The following is a 15,850-nucleotide window of genomic DNA, read 5'->3' as shown; positions in this document are numbered from 1 at the left end:
TAGCAAAGATGGAAATATAAAAGGAGTGGAGAATAGTTTCAGCATGAGGCACTTTCTTCACCCTGCATTTGATCACTACTGTTAAGATATAGTAAAAAAACTTTCCAGTATGCTTGAAGGCTAGCTGGTGTCACAGGTTCAGCATAAAAGTTCTCGTCAAAGCATGCAGTCTTTCCTCATTTCCAGATTACTTCTGCACCAGCATCCTGTGTTGCAATTGCTTGATGTTCTTGCATTATACCAGATTGTTATCTCTCTACCAGTCCCCTTCCACCCTGTTCTCTCTTCTCTTTATTTTTCACAATAAAAACGTGCTGCTTTTTATGTGCACACTTGATGATTGCTACTGAGGTGCTGCTGCAAGATGCTCTATATGCTGCAGTTTTTAGGCTTTCTTTCTTTTTTTAGAAGAATACTGCAGTGATTCAATATTCTGAAGTGTAGTTAACTTGCTCTCACGGCTAATCTCCCTAGACCTGAGTCTTAGCAGCTCTGTGGTCTGAGCGCAATACAAGTGAGGCAATGTTTTGCAAAACTTAGTTTCAAAATCAGATGTGGAATAAGGATGCAGACCTTGCTGCTTAAGAACCCCTGGACTTCCATGAAGAAGTGGCTCTTTAGTATTTCAGTAAATGCTTTGCTATGTAAAGTGTCATATTGGCATTTAAAAGTTTGCCTGCTACCTCTACTATTGGGGGGCTGAACCCCCGATAGTTTTGCACCTCCTGGTGTTCTTAGAGCAGAGTTTTGCCTCGTATCTGTGGAATGCAGCTTCAGAAACAGGCATATTCTGTTGGTCCAAGCAAGCTTTTGGGCTATTCAGAACTTGTCCCCAGACCCAGATGTTCAGAGTAAAACAAAAAACAGTTTTGATATTACTAATCCACTATTCCTTCTTGGTTGCAGTTCTGTGTTAACTCTTCTGCTGGCCTATATTTAAAGCCTTCCGCACAGGTGCTTCTGATAAATAAGTTATAACTACTTCTGTTTCTTTACATATTAGCAAAATGTTTGTCATTATGATAGGAGAGGGTATGTACGGAGACAGAGCTTGTATATTGTAAGGATCATGGTATTATTATTGATGTTGGTGTGTAAGCATGTCTCACTTTGGCACAGTGACACAGCACTGTGTTAGATGGCACCTAACACAGGACAGTCTCTAGATTATTTACAATTGAATTTTAAAACATACAATATTGTTTGTAGGCTTCCTGTTGAGTGGAGTCACCCATTTTTGGGTGCTGGGCAAATTTGCCTCTGCATTGTTCCCAAATGCAGTGTGTACCTTCTGGCTTCCCTACAGGGGTGAATTCAATTTCATAATTAAGTAAAGGTGAAGACTTGGAAACCGATGGAGCTCAGCATTTATACCATTCCCCTGTATCTTGAGAGCCCAACCATTAACAGTTGAGGCTCTTCTTCCTTGCATAGCCTCAGTCTGTGTTCTGTTTCTTAGTCATGTTAAGAGTGTGGCAGAATGTTGAGGTCTATCTTGACAGTGTCTAAATACATACATATATGCATGCACACATACCATGTTAGATCACTCTAAAGCCTGATGTGTCTTGTCTTTTATAGATGACCAGGATGCCAAGACTGATTCATTTTTGTCCCCGACTAAAAAGCAGGACCCTCTCCTGTTGCATCATGAGATAAAACAAGAAAGTGTATCAGGCAAGAAGAAAGTTTCTGCAAAGAAACAAAAGACAGATAATGGTAAGATACAGATTTCTTTTTCTCACTCTTCTTTTAAGATCCTTTCATTGTCAGTGGGGATGGAGTAACTGCCATGACTTTAATTTTCAGGATTTGTCCTCTGAATTCTGAGACACTGTTCAAAAATGTTTGGGAAAATAGGGTACTCACCAGGCCAGTTCAGAAGGGGGAAGGAATAGAGAGCCTGTTGTAACCCCTCGCTGCGTGTGTGAACAGTACAGTCTCCCAGGGCATTTTGCTTTTGACCTCAAGGTTGCTCTACTCAAGCAAAACGTCTTTAGGGGCAGATAAAGCTTGAGGCTGCAGAACAGGAGTTCATTGACATATTTGATATGATTTTGCCAGGGCTGATTCAGAACGTAATTTTCCAAGTTTCTATTGGATCTATCTAAATCTAATGACGTTTTGACCTATACATATAGGATCTTGCTAACTTTGATTGATAGACTTACGTATGCTATTGCTGTTCTCATTTCATTTTCTCTCTCCTTTCCCTGTGTGTGCTCATTTTTGATGTCGCATTACAAACGGTTCCTCCCTGCATTGATTGTGTGTGCATGTACATGCATGTAAGCACATTTACAGAATGACACTTCTTAAAATGTATGTGTGTGGTGTGATTGTTTTATTTATTTTTCTATTCTTCCTTTCCTCCAAGGACCTCAAGGCAGCTTGTATAATTCTCTCTCTTCTCTATCCGCTGCTTCCAATTTTATACTCCTATTACCCCTGTAGTGTAAGTTAGACTGATAGAAGGTGACAGGTCCTAGTGAGCTTTACAACTAGTGTTAGAAACTCAGATATATAAGCTAGATGCCAAATGGAATGTCTAGTTAGCATTTGGGAGCTAGAAGGCTCAAAAGTCGTATTTTTCGAGAAAACCTTTTGGTTCCTGAAATTCATTCTGGTTGTGCAGATAAAATATCACAGATAGAATTCTACAGGGTGTATTGTGAGCGTGTGAAAACAGGCAAGATCCGAGGAACCCCAGGCATGCGCCTCCAGAGGTTGGAGACATCAGGCACCACCCTGGGGCTGGGCATCTTCACTGGGTCACAAGTGGCCAGTAGCCAGGTGCAAAACGTGCCTGGCAAATTTTGACCGCTGCTCACAACTGAGTGGGGTTTAGAACCCTGGACTCTCTACTCAACCACAATGCCACACTGACCCAGTCGATCATTTCATGCAACCTGATGAAGCAAGCGCTGCCTCCTTATAAAGCTTTATTCACAATAAACTTCTTAGCAAGCAGAACATTTCATCTGCTCTATATCTGCTATTAGTGCTTTAAAGCTCAGGACAGGCCGTGTTTTCTTCTTTTGCTGTTACTGTTTTCCCTTTCAGGAATGTGCCTAGGTCACTTTTGTAAGAAAAATGAACATCAGATTCTGGTCCATCAGTATTTATCTGTCTCTGAAATCTTTATTCTGTCTTCCTGTAAACCGCCCAAGGCAGTAGGGTTTGACACATGGGTCAAGCAATGGTATGTCAAGAATCCAGGCAGTAACTCTATGTCTGATTTAATAGCAAGCACTGCACAATCTTTGCTTCTTGTTGTCCTCTTGGTCAAGGTGAGCGGCGTGGAGGTGCTCAAGTGATTCTCTTGAAGGGGCTGAAACATGTCTATGTGGTTACAGATAGATAGCCGTGTTGGTCTGCCATAGTCAAAACAAAACAAATTCCTTCCAGTAGCACCTTAAAGACCAACTAAGTCAGTTCTTGGTATGAGCTTTCGTGTGCATGCACACTTCTTCAGATACACTGAAACAGAAGTTTCTAGACCCTTCTATATAGTGAGAAGGTGGGGAGGGGTATTACTCAGAAGGGTGGTGGGAATGGGTGATTGGCAGATAGCTGTGATGAGCCTGTTGACGACTCTTAACGACCGCAATAGGTCTTACAGGAAAAAGCAAGGGGTGAAAAGGTGAAAAATGGCTTTGTCATGTATAATGAGATAAGAATCCAAGGTCTTTGTTCAGACCAGGTTTCTCCATGGTTTTAAGTTTGGTGATAAGTTGTAATTCAGCAGCTTCTCTTTCCAGTCTATTTCAGAAATTCCTTTGTAGTAAAACAGCTACTTTGAGGACACTACTTCAGAACACAACACCTCTCAACCCACTGGAGAACAACAACCACCCTCCCAACAGAACACTGACCACCAACTACCACCGAAAAAATGTTACACTAAAAGGGACTCCACATGGACCCCTCCTGATGGACGCAATACCACACTGGACTTGTACATTGACTGCTTCCGCCACAGAATCCAAACAGATGTGACCAGAAAACACCATCACTTACAACAAAATCTAAACCATAGTGTCCTTCAGCTCTCTATATTGGACAAACAGGCCAGACCTTACGCCAAAGAATAAACGGACATAAATCGGACATCAGGAATCACAAGACAGAGAAACCAGTAGGAGAACACTTCAATCTCCCAGGACATTCTATACAAGATCTCAAAGTAGCTGTTTTACTACAAAGGAATTTCTGAAATAGACTGGAAAGAGAAGCTGCTGAATTACAACTTATCACCAAACTTAAAACCATGGAGAAACCTGGTCTGAACAAAGACCTTGGATTCTTATCTCATTATACATGACAAAGCCATTTTTCACCTTTTCACCCCTTGCTTTTTCCTGTAAGACCTATTGCAGTCGTTAAGAGTCGTCAACAGGCTCATCACAGCTATCTGCCAATCACCCATTCCCACCACCCTTCTGAGTAATATCCCTCCCCACCTTCTCACTATATAGAAGGGTCTAGAAACTTCTGTTTCAGTGTATCTGAAGAAGTGTGCATGCACACGAAAGCTCATACCAAGAACTGACTTAGTTGGTCTTTAAGGTGCTACTGGAAGGAATTTGTTTTGTTATGTCTATGTGAAACAGCTACTCTGTGAGGTTACATGTTCTCATGGGTGCAGAGGAGGCTAGTTCAGATGTTATTGGCCAGACCATGGTTTGTGACTGCCTCGTGGTTCCCCCCTTCTCTCACATAGTTCTTTCTCCCTTTCCTCGCCTGCCCTGACCATGGTTTGCTGTGACATCCAAATTGGGCAAACCATAGCTGCCTGCCACTAACAAGGAACTTCAAACCATGGGCTCTTAAGTCCATTTCATGGTTTCAAATTGTTGTTTCTGTGAAAGCATTTCTGATCTGCTTTCCAGGTTGTTGTTGTTTTAAAAAATGCCCAATGTGTTCAACATTTATAATTTGAAACAGTAAGAAGTTTTGAAACAGTAAGAAGTTTTGAAACAAAACAAGCAAGAACAACTAAGTGCAATCAAACTCTGATCCGGTTGAAAGTCTGTAAGAATGAAAAAACGTTTTGCAGTGGCATCAGAATTAACCTCATTGTGTAGGGCAGCTAAGTCTCCTGGGCTGGGAGTTTCTCAGCCTGGGTGCTGCACATGTTCCTCCCAACAGCATCCTGGAAGATGGCAAGATATGCACAAGGGTTTCCCCAGTTAATCTTGGTGGAGTGACAGATTCATATGGGGAGAGATGGTTTTTGTGAATGTGCTGGTTCCAAATCAATAAGGCTTTAACGGTAATGGCCAGCACTTTGCATTGAGAGTAGTCTGCAGTCCATGAGCCTGCAAATTTCTAATGACTTGCAACCTCATGGCTTGGCTACATCCAAAAACAGGCCAGGGAGAATGCAGGCAGTATCTGTGACATGCACTGAGCAAGAGTTTGAACCCTGCATTAGGGACACCCCGCCCCCCGAAAAACTAGCTCTCAGGATAAGGAACTGGTATGGTTCAATTAATGCTTTCAAATCATTTAAAAAAAAATTAAAAGTAGTGTCATTGGGCGTATCTTCCACTTCCCTAAAGCTTGTTACCCTATACCCTTGAAACTATACTACATCATGTGATTAGAAAAAACTCAGAAAGTTTCATCAAATGGTTGAGGGGTGGGTGAGAAAGAGACGTCTGTGCTGAATGGCAAGCCTAGGCATGGAAGGGTTATGCAATGGGGAAGGGAAATCTGATGACTAGTTCTCTTGGTGCCTAGGTGTGGATGTGGATGGCAGTTCCTGTATCAAGGCCTGTTGGTGCAGTCAGAAGAACTGTTCTGTGTGTCTGTAGGTTGTCCAAGACCCAAGGAATGGGGTTGGTGGAAGGAGTGTTCAGGCATGCTCTGTTCCCACCCCTGCAGCCCGAAGGGGTCAAAGAGGAAGCACAGCTAATGTTGGCCACATAAGCAATAATTGTTGCTTGGATTATTAGACTTGCTTATGTGGGTGAAAGATGCAAGGTGAATATTTAAGGTGGTTGCAGCACCATCTGCTGGAACTGTGGCAAGGATTCAGCAACCGATGGCCTAAGCTTTTTGTGTTTGTGTGCATGTCAGGCATGCAACAATGCATTCACTGGTACATGCGCAGCTTCTCATGCCTTGGTGTACTGAACCAGGGTGTAGAGAGTTGTGGGACTTGCAATGCAAGGAGCCAAGCGCCACAGTCTCCGTTGATGGTGCCACATCTGATAACCATGTGGTTGCCCAGCCATACTCTACAATTAAAGCTTTTCAGTTGTTCTCTTCCGTGCATATTTGTGTGTGTGTGTGTGTGTGTGTGTGTGTGTGTGTGTTTGGTTACACTCAGGTCTATGCCACCTATGAACTCCAGTGGTGTTGCATAATAAATTGTGAGCTGTGATCTTTAGTAGTGTTGCATAATGACTTCTGATGACAAAGTGAGAGCCAAAGTTCTTACTCCATTCTTAATTAAAGTTAAAATAACCTGGAATCTTTTAGGGTTTTCTTACCCTGATACAGTGTGTCTTGGGGCTGGTCGAGATCTGGTTTTCAACATCGCAATATATGACGAAGTCTGAAATAAGGATGGAGCTTTGTAGAGGCATTGACTGGCTTCATGGATTTCCCCACATTGTGGTTTTTGCACAGAGCTTGTGTGTGTAAGAGCGCGCGTGCACACACACACACACACACACACACACACCATGATTCACGATACGTTGCCAGGTCAAAAATTATGAAACTGATAAATTTCTGAATAATCGAAGCACCTTTTGCCTGTGTGCCCTTTGTTCCCTAAAACTCCAGTCATGACATTGGTAGACGAGCCTTTGATTCATGCAACGACGTATATCCCTTTGATGGATAATGCTGACCAGAACTTGGCAGGGGAAAAGAGAGAAGCGGCTGACTTGGTGAAACAAGATGGGATTGAAGCGCTGCAGAAAAGCAACTCCAAGAAGCTGAAGAATGAAACCGACAAAGGTACTGCGGTCGAGGACATGGCAGGGCCAAGGGAGGCCTGTGGGGTTGTGCTGCAGAGCGTGGAAATGTGGTCCGTGCGGCGAGAGCTGAGGTTTCCTTTCCATCATGTTTCTCTCCTTCACGGTTGAGGAGAGATGTGGGCAGATGTGCAATTTCCTGTAAACGGGCCGGAAGTAGAGGGAATCTTTCGGAGTTTTAGTCTTGCAATATAATTAGCTTCGCTCAGTCTCCTCCTTCCCCTTCCCCACCAGATGTGCCTCCCTAAATGACATTTGAATCTCGTTAGCTGTAGAGTTGCAAACCTGAGGCTTGGACGGCAGTATGGCCCTCCAAGCCTATCTGTCTGGCCCCAGGAGCTCTCACCACGCTGTACTCACTGCTAGTCCTGCTTTGCCCTCTCCTTGTGTGTGTTTGCCTTGCTGGAATATGCCCTTGAACTTGCTTGCCTGGATGGGAGGGTAGAGGGGGTGGGTGTACCTAGGAACTAGCCTACTTCAGAAAGGTGAAATTTGCATCCATTGCCCCACCCACTTTTGCCTCTGGCCACACCCACCTTCGCATGCCCCCACCCTGGAAGGTTGCCCAGAAGAGAACGTGACTCTCAGCATGAAAATGGTTCTCCCCGCTTCTGAGTTAGCTGAATGCTGTAGCTATGAGAGACAAAGCAGGTTTCGCTGAAGGTTTTTACTACTGGTTAAATCAGTTTTCCCCAAACTTGGGTCTCCAGGTGTTTTTGGACTACAACTCCCATCATCCCTAGCTAGCAAAACCAGTGGTCAGGGATGATGGTCCTGGAGACCCCAGTTTGGGAAACACTGGGTTAAATGGTACCAGAAGCACAATGTGACTACGTGAGCATTGGTGCGGGTGGCAGATAATATGGACTGAGTGCAGTCCTGCATGTTACAATTGCAGCAGGACATACTGGCCAATCTTTTTGGCACAGGATCCTTTTAGCAAGCAATGCGAATGAAGCAAAGCTTGTGTACACACACACACACATCTCTTGCAAAAGACCCTTGTGTGAACGGTAACAAATCGATGTGTCCTGCAGCAGTCATAACATGTGGCTGGCTCTGAAGCATAGACCTGGCAAGCATGCACATTGGTAATCAGGCCACAGTTTTTCCGGTGTTGCCTCTGCTCTCCTTCCCCTGCCCCACTCCCCATTCCTCTAGTCCGGCTTCCTTATGCTGTTGATACCATAATTTGCAACTTTACTATTATTATTGACGTTTAATTTCAAATACGCAAGGAAAACGGAGCTTAGTGGCTGCACAGAAAAGAAAGATAAATAGCGGCCGATGGTTGTAGTTTTAGACATTCCCCATAATCTGTAGCCTTATCCAAATGTAGCAATTCTTTTCCTGTGAGGTCTGGGATTTGCCAACCCAAATTAGAAACACTCCCCTCAGCAGATCAGTAAGCTGCTTCTTGGGGGCATCAGAAAAAGTTTTTCCTGTCTTTACTGGGAGCTCTGAGGACACTTGCTTTGAGCCAAGCTTTCCCCTTGTCAGGGCCTGGTGATGTTTACATTGGGCTAGCCTCTTTGCTTAAGGTTGGATACTGCCTTGCTTTAGGGCAGAGGCCCGTGGTTGTTCCAGAGAGGGCATTATTGTGTTGCTCCAGCAGTAATCTGGGACTGACACAATCCTGCATGGATTTTTTAAAATTAGTTTTTATTAAATATTTTCCTGTGTTGCAGTTAAACAAGGAAAAGTATGAATAGCATCTCCACTGGCAATTCATAGTCTTTTCACAGTTCGTTTACAATTCAGTATGAGACACTATTGTAATAGACATTGTGCAGTAGAGGGAAAAGAGAGGGGATGGAGATTTGGGGAGTTAAATGATACTTCGTTCTATTGCATGGTGTTTGTGCAGGGTTTTTTGGCTGGTTGCAGTGTGATTTGTTTGTATGTGTGAGGAGGGGAGTTGTTGGGTCACATTCTGTTCCATAAAAGAATGCAGTTCCCTGGTCCTAAATGGCTTGTTGAATACGGGGAGCATGTTCTCTGATAGTGTACCACAAATCAGACTCCCTCAACCTGGTGTCCCCCAGAAGCTGTGGACTACAACTCCCATCATCCTGGCCAGCACAACGTTGAATTCCTCCCGTAGCAAACATGCCCCTGTATGTTAAATGTTGCTGGTGGGTTTTATTGCAGAAAACGCCGAGGTAAAATTTAAGGACTTTCTCTTGGCTATGAAGAATATGATCTTCACAGAAGAGGAGGCCTTGAGTGTGGTGGAGCTGCTGAAGGAGAAATCGAATGTGATTCAGGACGTTCTGCAGAAAGTAAGTGCTACTTTGGGTCACAGCACTTGACTGGAAAGGAGGGTGTTGGGTTTGCTAGAGCACTTGAGGCTAACACTTCTGGGCAAGCACTGCTTCTGCGACCTGTCGGTATTTCTAGTTTTAATCATGATTTTATACTGATGCTTTTACTGTCTTCTCTTATGCCATCCTGATAGTGTTACTGAAAGGTGGCCTAGAAGCCTTGCATACAAAATAAACACTAGAACAGAGACAGTCGTTCTCACACTACGTGCTTCGTGCCTTTTCTGACACTGGTGTCATAAGTATTGATCCTCAGAAGTTATTTTCTGAAGGTTCCCTCCTGTGGCATGGCTGCAAGGGAAGCTTTCTCTTCCATCTTTGACTAATGGCAGCTTGTCAGAAAACTAACATAATAAAGATTAACCACAGTTTGTTGAAACAGCCGAGCTTTAAACCATGGGTTATGAAGCTGGTTTGTTTATAATAATAATGATAATAATAATAATTTATTATTTCTACCCCGCCCATCTGGCTGGGTTTTCCCAGCCACTCTGGGCAACTTTCAACAGAACATTAAAAAAACTTCCCTAAACAGGGCCAGACCATAGTTATGATTAGTCACTTTTTTGGGTTTGGATGTAATGCTAAACTGTAATTGATTTTAAAAAAAAAACCCTAGCTGTGGCTGTGCTAGAAGGGGAGAGGGGACATCATTCTTGTCATGATAAGCTATAGTCCAGCCTGGCTCTTCCTGCCTGTCATTGTTTTGCTCTTGGTTGTTGCAGGCCAGTAAGGGTGACACGGCAGCAGCCCTGCATCAGCTTCAAGAAAAGGACAAACTGCTTGCTGCTGTGAAAGAAGAAGCTGCCACTGCGAAGGAGCAGTGCAAACAGCTCTCACAGGTACGGTGGCTCACAGGGCACGTAGGTGCGTCAGTTTGGGTCTGTGATGTTTGGCTTCTTTTGCCATCTTTTCAGCAGCGGAGAAGGGAATGTAAATAAAATGCTACAATGGGGTAAGGAGAAGGCATCAGGGAAACCTGCATAACCATCTCAACACTCTCCTAACCCCAATCCCTTTCTGCTTATAATCAACAAACTAAGTTTCAAGATTGTAATCTTTCTACTCTCAACTTCCATATTTAGCTGTATCATGATTTTTCCTCCTCCAGCTCTCCTACTCTGAGTTGCCCAACCATTTAGTGCTCTTTAAAATGACCCCATTGCTTCCCATGCATCCCCCCTCTTCCTCCAAATCTCATTCCCAAAACTTGAAGGTTTTGGCTTAAAAACCTTACTCCTGTTCCTAATGTTAAGAGAAAATGATGTACAGACACCTGCTCTTGCTGTCATTCTGTCTTTGTCCATCCGTTGCATTTGTTGAAGTTTGCTTGTAGAAGTGAGGCATCATTTTTTTTCCCTCCTAGGAGCTAGTTTCAGAGAAGGAAAGAAGCAGCTTAGTGGCAGCAAAGCTGAGAGAAAAAATTGGCACCCTGGAAAAGGACCATGGAGTCTTTCAAAACAAGATCCATGTAGGCTACCAAGAAAACCAGCAGATGAAGATGAAGGTAAAAACTTCCCACTTCTGCTTGGCTGAGCAGATGCTTTGGGTGGTGACAATTCCTTTCGCAGAGGACATTTCATTTTGCTTGTTGAAGTACCAGCGAGTGAAATTCAGTGTAGGATTTTTATCTCTTCTGTGGAGCCTCTCAGGGGCATTTTCACTCTTGAGGCATAAAATGGTTCCTGCTGCTTTGCAATACTGATGCAGAAATGTCGCAGGTGCGCCTTCACAAGACAAAAGCCTTTCCTTGACTTTAGTACAGAGCAGAAAGTGCACAAGGTGATTTTGAGCTGACTTTCCATCTTATATGTAAAAGCACCTCTGGAGGTGGGCTAAGAGGACTCTGCAGGACATTTGGCCAGCCCCTGCACTGCAGAATCTTGTGGTTTGTCTTCTGGGCCAAGATAGTACATAGATTTTATTAGGTATATATTTTAAAGCAGATTTTAATAGATGGGGGTGATTTTGTATAACCGTGCCTCTAAAAGTCGTGGAAGAAGAAGGGCAGTGAGGCATGTGGGCTGCTGGAATTCCACATCACTGGAAGTTCCCAGGCTCTTTTCTTCTCCCTGCCTCTCAGCTTCTGAGATTACATCAGACTTTGCCCTCACGCTTAAAAGTCTGCCTATGCCAGGGGTGGGGCGAAAGTAGATTAGAGTTTGCCGGTAGATCTCTGGCTGATTTGCAGTAGATCATCAAGCACTTTTCTGATTTCCAGTTGTTTAATAGCAGCTGCAGCGGTACACCTTTTCATACCACCTAGGCTGCTGAAAGAAAGCTAACCGGGGTGGACTTTGTCAAAGGATTAGGAGTTCAGCTCAGTGCAGTTCTGGGACTGCAAACCAATCACTAGACTCAGAACCTGCTCAGAGGCACCTTGTTCTTTCATTCTGTCTGTTAGTCTGTTGCACATGGCTCTGGTTCATACATCTTGGGGTTCTAGGTTTTTTTGTAGTTTTTTAAAAGTAGATCTTACCAGCCTGAAGTCTACCCACAAGTGATCTATGCAGCTTTAACAACTAGAATCTGCAATTCTTTGGATGCTAAACGATATATTCCTTTTAAAAATCTGTCTTGCATGAAATGCAGTCCTGCCTCTTTCTGAACTAATAGTCTGGTTTAAGGAAGTTGGCTGTTGCTTTTTCTTCTCCCTGTGTAGTTTCAGCAAGTTCGTGAGCAGATGGAGGCGGAGATTAATCGCCTGAAGCAAGAGAATGGTATCTTGAGAGACGCTGTCAGTACTTCCACCAACCAAATGGAAAGCAAGTACGCTACTGGTGATTCCACTAAAACATAAGTTTTGTAGCTTTTGCCCTAAAATTATGATTATGAAGTGCCTGGTGCAACGTGTTCTTGAAGGCTGTGGACTTTAGTTGTGCCTGATATAGTACTAGCTAAGGATACCTCCATTAGACCTATTGCAATGTATCGAGGAACTCAGGTTATTGAGGAAAAGCCACATCATTTTGTGTATCGGGCCATGGCGGCTCATAGGATGATGGTGTAGTTTTTACTTCACTGTCCCTATAGATCTGGCCTCTTCTTCTTCTTTGCTTTTCCAAAATGTACAGAGGATCAGTCTGGTGTGAAGTCTGCTGGTACTCATCATTCATTAAAGGCTCAGTGTTAATTTTCTATTGTTTTAAGTCTTCTTCAGCTGTTATATCAGCACAGGGTCAGCGTTTGTTTTGTAATTTAGTGCTAAACAGGAAAGGTTTGGCATGAGAACTCGCTCTCCTAAGCAGATGGACTATGCTCACGTAGTGCTGATGACTATGGCAGTGGAAAGCTGGGATGCCAGAATGGGGCCGGGGAGTGGGTGGGTGTGGAGTTTGACCAACTTTAGCCAACTCTTTCACCCACCCACCCCCGATAGCTTTCAAGAAACAGTAGCTTGGAGGACAGGGTCTTCACAAATGTTAGGGGTATGCATCCCCCTTAATTCAAGCAGTGGCACTGTTAATGCTATCAGGAGAGCAGATGAAAACCTGGAACAGAGTGCCAGTCTTTTGTCTCTTGGTCATCTGTTGCTCATACAGTGGTACCTCGGTTTTCGAACACCTCCGTAGTTGAACGTTTTGGAACTCGAACTCCGAAAACCCGGAAGTTAAATGCCTCGGATTTCGAACACGCCTCTGTAGTTGAACAGGAAATGCGGCTTCCATTTTGAGGCTTCCGTTTTGAGTTTCGGTTTTCAAACGTTTCAGAACTCGAACGAACTTCTGGAACAGATTACATCCGAAAACCGAGGTACCACTGTAGTGATCTAACATAATGTCTGCCCAAGACTAGAGTTATATCTTCAGGAGTTTGTATGTTTCCTTCTGCTGAGTTAATGTACACTTTTTACCATTGGCCGTGCCCTGTAAGATGGGCATGTGTGATCCTTTCTGTTCTCCCAAAGTCACCTTTGGGGGGGGGGGGAGTTGTTCTTCAGGAGCAGTGGAGGAGGGTGTCTTCCTTGAAAACTTGGCATGTGTGCTCCAACATCCTGTTTCTTACCCTTTTGGTGAAATCTGTAGTTGCAACACATGTAGTAGAAATTCATGCTCATGGGTTAACTGTGTGTGTGTGTGTGAGAGAGAGAGAGAGAGAGAGAGAATGGTACAAATTTTACTCAGCTGCTTTTAATACTTGAAAGCATGAACACATAGAACAGCAAAACTCACTTCAACAAAAGATTGCTTCACTAGATTCTGTAGTTTATAACTGGGACCTCAGTCTTATCAGTGAATGTGGAATTTTCACAGCAGAATAATTGACCAGTTCCAATAATTTTATGATAGCATATTTCAGAGTAGGCTTTTTTTAAGCACTCAAAATACTACCTTATGCTCAGCTGCCAATGGCAACTGTCTGGCTTTCAGCAGATGCACATTCCCACTGCCAAATACTGCCTTGTAATGTGAAAAACAATCTTCTTTCTTTGTATCTAGACAGTCGTCAGAGCTCAACAAATTGCGCCAAGATTGTGCTAGGCTTGTGAATGAGTTGACAGAAAAGAACAACAAATTGCAGCAGGAGGAACTCCTTAAGAAGACTACAGAACAAGCTGTCAATCAACTAAAGGTGAGCTCCATCTTGCCTTCTGTGGTTGAGGTAACACCATCTGTCCCCAAACGTGCCTGTCAGACATGATCAAAGCTGCAAACAGAACTGTGGTTTCGCAAACCCTCTAGCTGGATAGTTAGGAACAGGGTGCTACATTCTTATTGTACAGCCCTCATTTATTGGCAGAGGCAAAATGTGGACATACGCAAATGTGTCCTAAATGCTGAGAAATCTGTGTGGACATTAGGAAAATTGAAGTTCTGGGACCCCTTCCTTCCTTGGCCAATCACTTGGCTACATTCCAGACAGCATGAGGCTGTTGCCTTTGCTTGTGCATGCTTGTGCATGCTGTCCCTGAAAGGACCCTCCTAAAATTTGGGGGATCCCCTGCAAGAGCTTTTCAGAGGCTGCAGCTGTTCCATGGAGGATATGTTACCTTAACTGTATCTTTTACCTTACTTCTCTGTTTCGGGGCTGGCAAACCTCCAGCTCATGGGCCAGCTCCCACTTTCTCCTATGAAGCTATTTCCTGCAAAACTGTACCGACCTACCCTACCCCCGGACATCATTTGTGATGTTGGTTGTGAGGTTCCGCTGGATCATCAACCTGTGGGGAACTCCCACCAAGCAGCTGATCCTTGCAGAAAGCAGCTTGAGAAGTGAGAAGTCTTGCCCTGTGCATTGTCCCATGGAGGTGGGGAAAGATAAAAAGATCTGGCTCACTGGGCCAGAAAGTTAGTTCTAGGTATGAGCTTTCGTGTGCATGCACACTTCTTCAGATACACTGAAACAGAAGTCACCGGACCTTTCTATATAGTGAGAAGGTGGGGAGGGGTATTACTCAGAAGGGTGGTGGGAATGGGTGATTGGCAGATAGCTGCGATGAGCCTGTTGACGACTCTTAACGACTGCAATAGGTCTAACAGGAAAAAGCAAGGGGTGAGAAGGTGAAAAATGGCTTTGTCATGTATAATGAGATAAGAATCCAATGTCTTTATTCAAACCAGGTCTCTCCATAGTTTTAAGTTTGGTGATAAGTTGCAATTCAGCAGCTTCTCTTTCCAGTCTATTTCTGAAATTCCTTTGTAATAGAACAGCTACTTTGAGATCTTGTATAGAATGTCCTGGGAGATTGAAGTGTTCTCCTACTGGTTTTTCTGTCTTGTGGTTCCTGATGTCGGATTTATGTCCATTTATTCTTTGGCGTAAGGTCTGGCCTGTTTGTCCAATATAGAGAGCTGAAGGACACTGTTGGCATTTTATGGCATACACAATGTTAGACGATGAGCAATTAAATAGTCCCGAGATGGTATGTGTGATGTTGTTGGGGCCAGTAATGGTGTTGTCCGGGTGTATGTGGCAGCAAAGTTGGCATCTGGGTTTATTGCAGGCTCTGGTGCCAGTGTCCGTGTTAAGTCTGGTTATAGTATTATTGTGGGTTAGGAGTTGTTTAAGATTGGGGGGCTGTCTGGAGGCAATGAAAGGTCTTCCTCCCAGAGCTTGAGAAAGAGAACTGTCATTGTCCAGGAGAGGTTGTAGATCTCTGATGATGCGTTGTACTGTTTTAACTTGGGAGCTGTATGTGATGACTAGAGGTGTTCTGTTATTTTCTTTTTTGGGTCTGTCTTGCAGCAAGTTCTCTCTGGGTATCAGTCTGGCTCTGTTGATCTGTTGTCTAACTTCATCTGCTGGGTATTTTAGTTCTAAAAAGGTTTGCTGTAGATCTCTTAGGTGAGAGTCTCTGTCTGTAGAATTGGAGCAGATGCGGCTGTAACGTAGTGCCTGGCTATATACAATGGACTGTTTGGTATGTTTGGGATGGTAGCTAGAGGCATGTAGATATGTTTGTCGGTCAGTTGGTTTACGGTATAAGGTGGTGTCTATGCGCCCATCCTGTATTTTTATAGTAGTGTCCAAAAAATGTATTTCTTGCATAGATTGATTCATTGTTAGGTTGATGGTGGGGTGAAAATCATTGAA

General features: G+C 43.8%; 1 protein-coding gene across 5 annotated transcripts in view; it reads left to right on the top strand.

Moving 5' to 3' along the window:
* The window catches only part of KTN1 (kinectin 1), a 108,061-nt gene that overhangs the window by 31,158 nt on the left and 61,053 nt on the right, over nucleotides 1–15,850 (top strand). For all 5 annotated transcript variants that reach the window (XM_081858685.1, XM_081858688.1, XM_081858687.1 and 2 more), the window contains exons 3-9: nucleotides 1,582–1,719; nucleotides 6,799–6,975; nucleotides 9,144–9,274; nucleotides 10,042–10,158; nucleotides 10,683–10,823; nucleotides 11,979–12,085; nucleotides 13,756–13,888. In XM_081858685.1, the coding sequence (XP_081714811.1) occupies nucleotides 1,582–1,719; nucleotides 6,799–6,975; nucleotides 9,144–9,274; nucleotides 10,042–10,158; nucleotides 10,683–10,823; nucleotides 11,979–12,085; nucleotides 13,756–13,888 (944 nt within the window). The remainder of the gene's footprint in view (nucleotides 1–1,581; nucleotides 1,720–6,798; nucleotides 6,976–9,143; nucleotides 9,275–10,041; nucleotides 10,159–10,682; nucleotides 10,824–11,978; nucleotides 12,086–13,755; nucleotides 13,889–15,850) is intronic.

Source organism: Podarcis erhardii, assembly GCF_964252035.2.
Source record: "Podarcis erhardii genome assembly, chromosome: 1".
Taxonomy (NCBI): domain Eukaryota; kingdom Metazoa; phylum Chordata; class Lepidosauria; order Squamata; family Lacertidae; genus Podarcis; species Podarcis erhardii.
The sequence above is the reverse complement of the archived record's forward strand: the minus strand, read 5'-3'. Positions and strand labels throughout refer to the sequence as shown.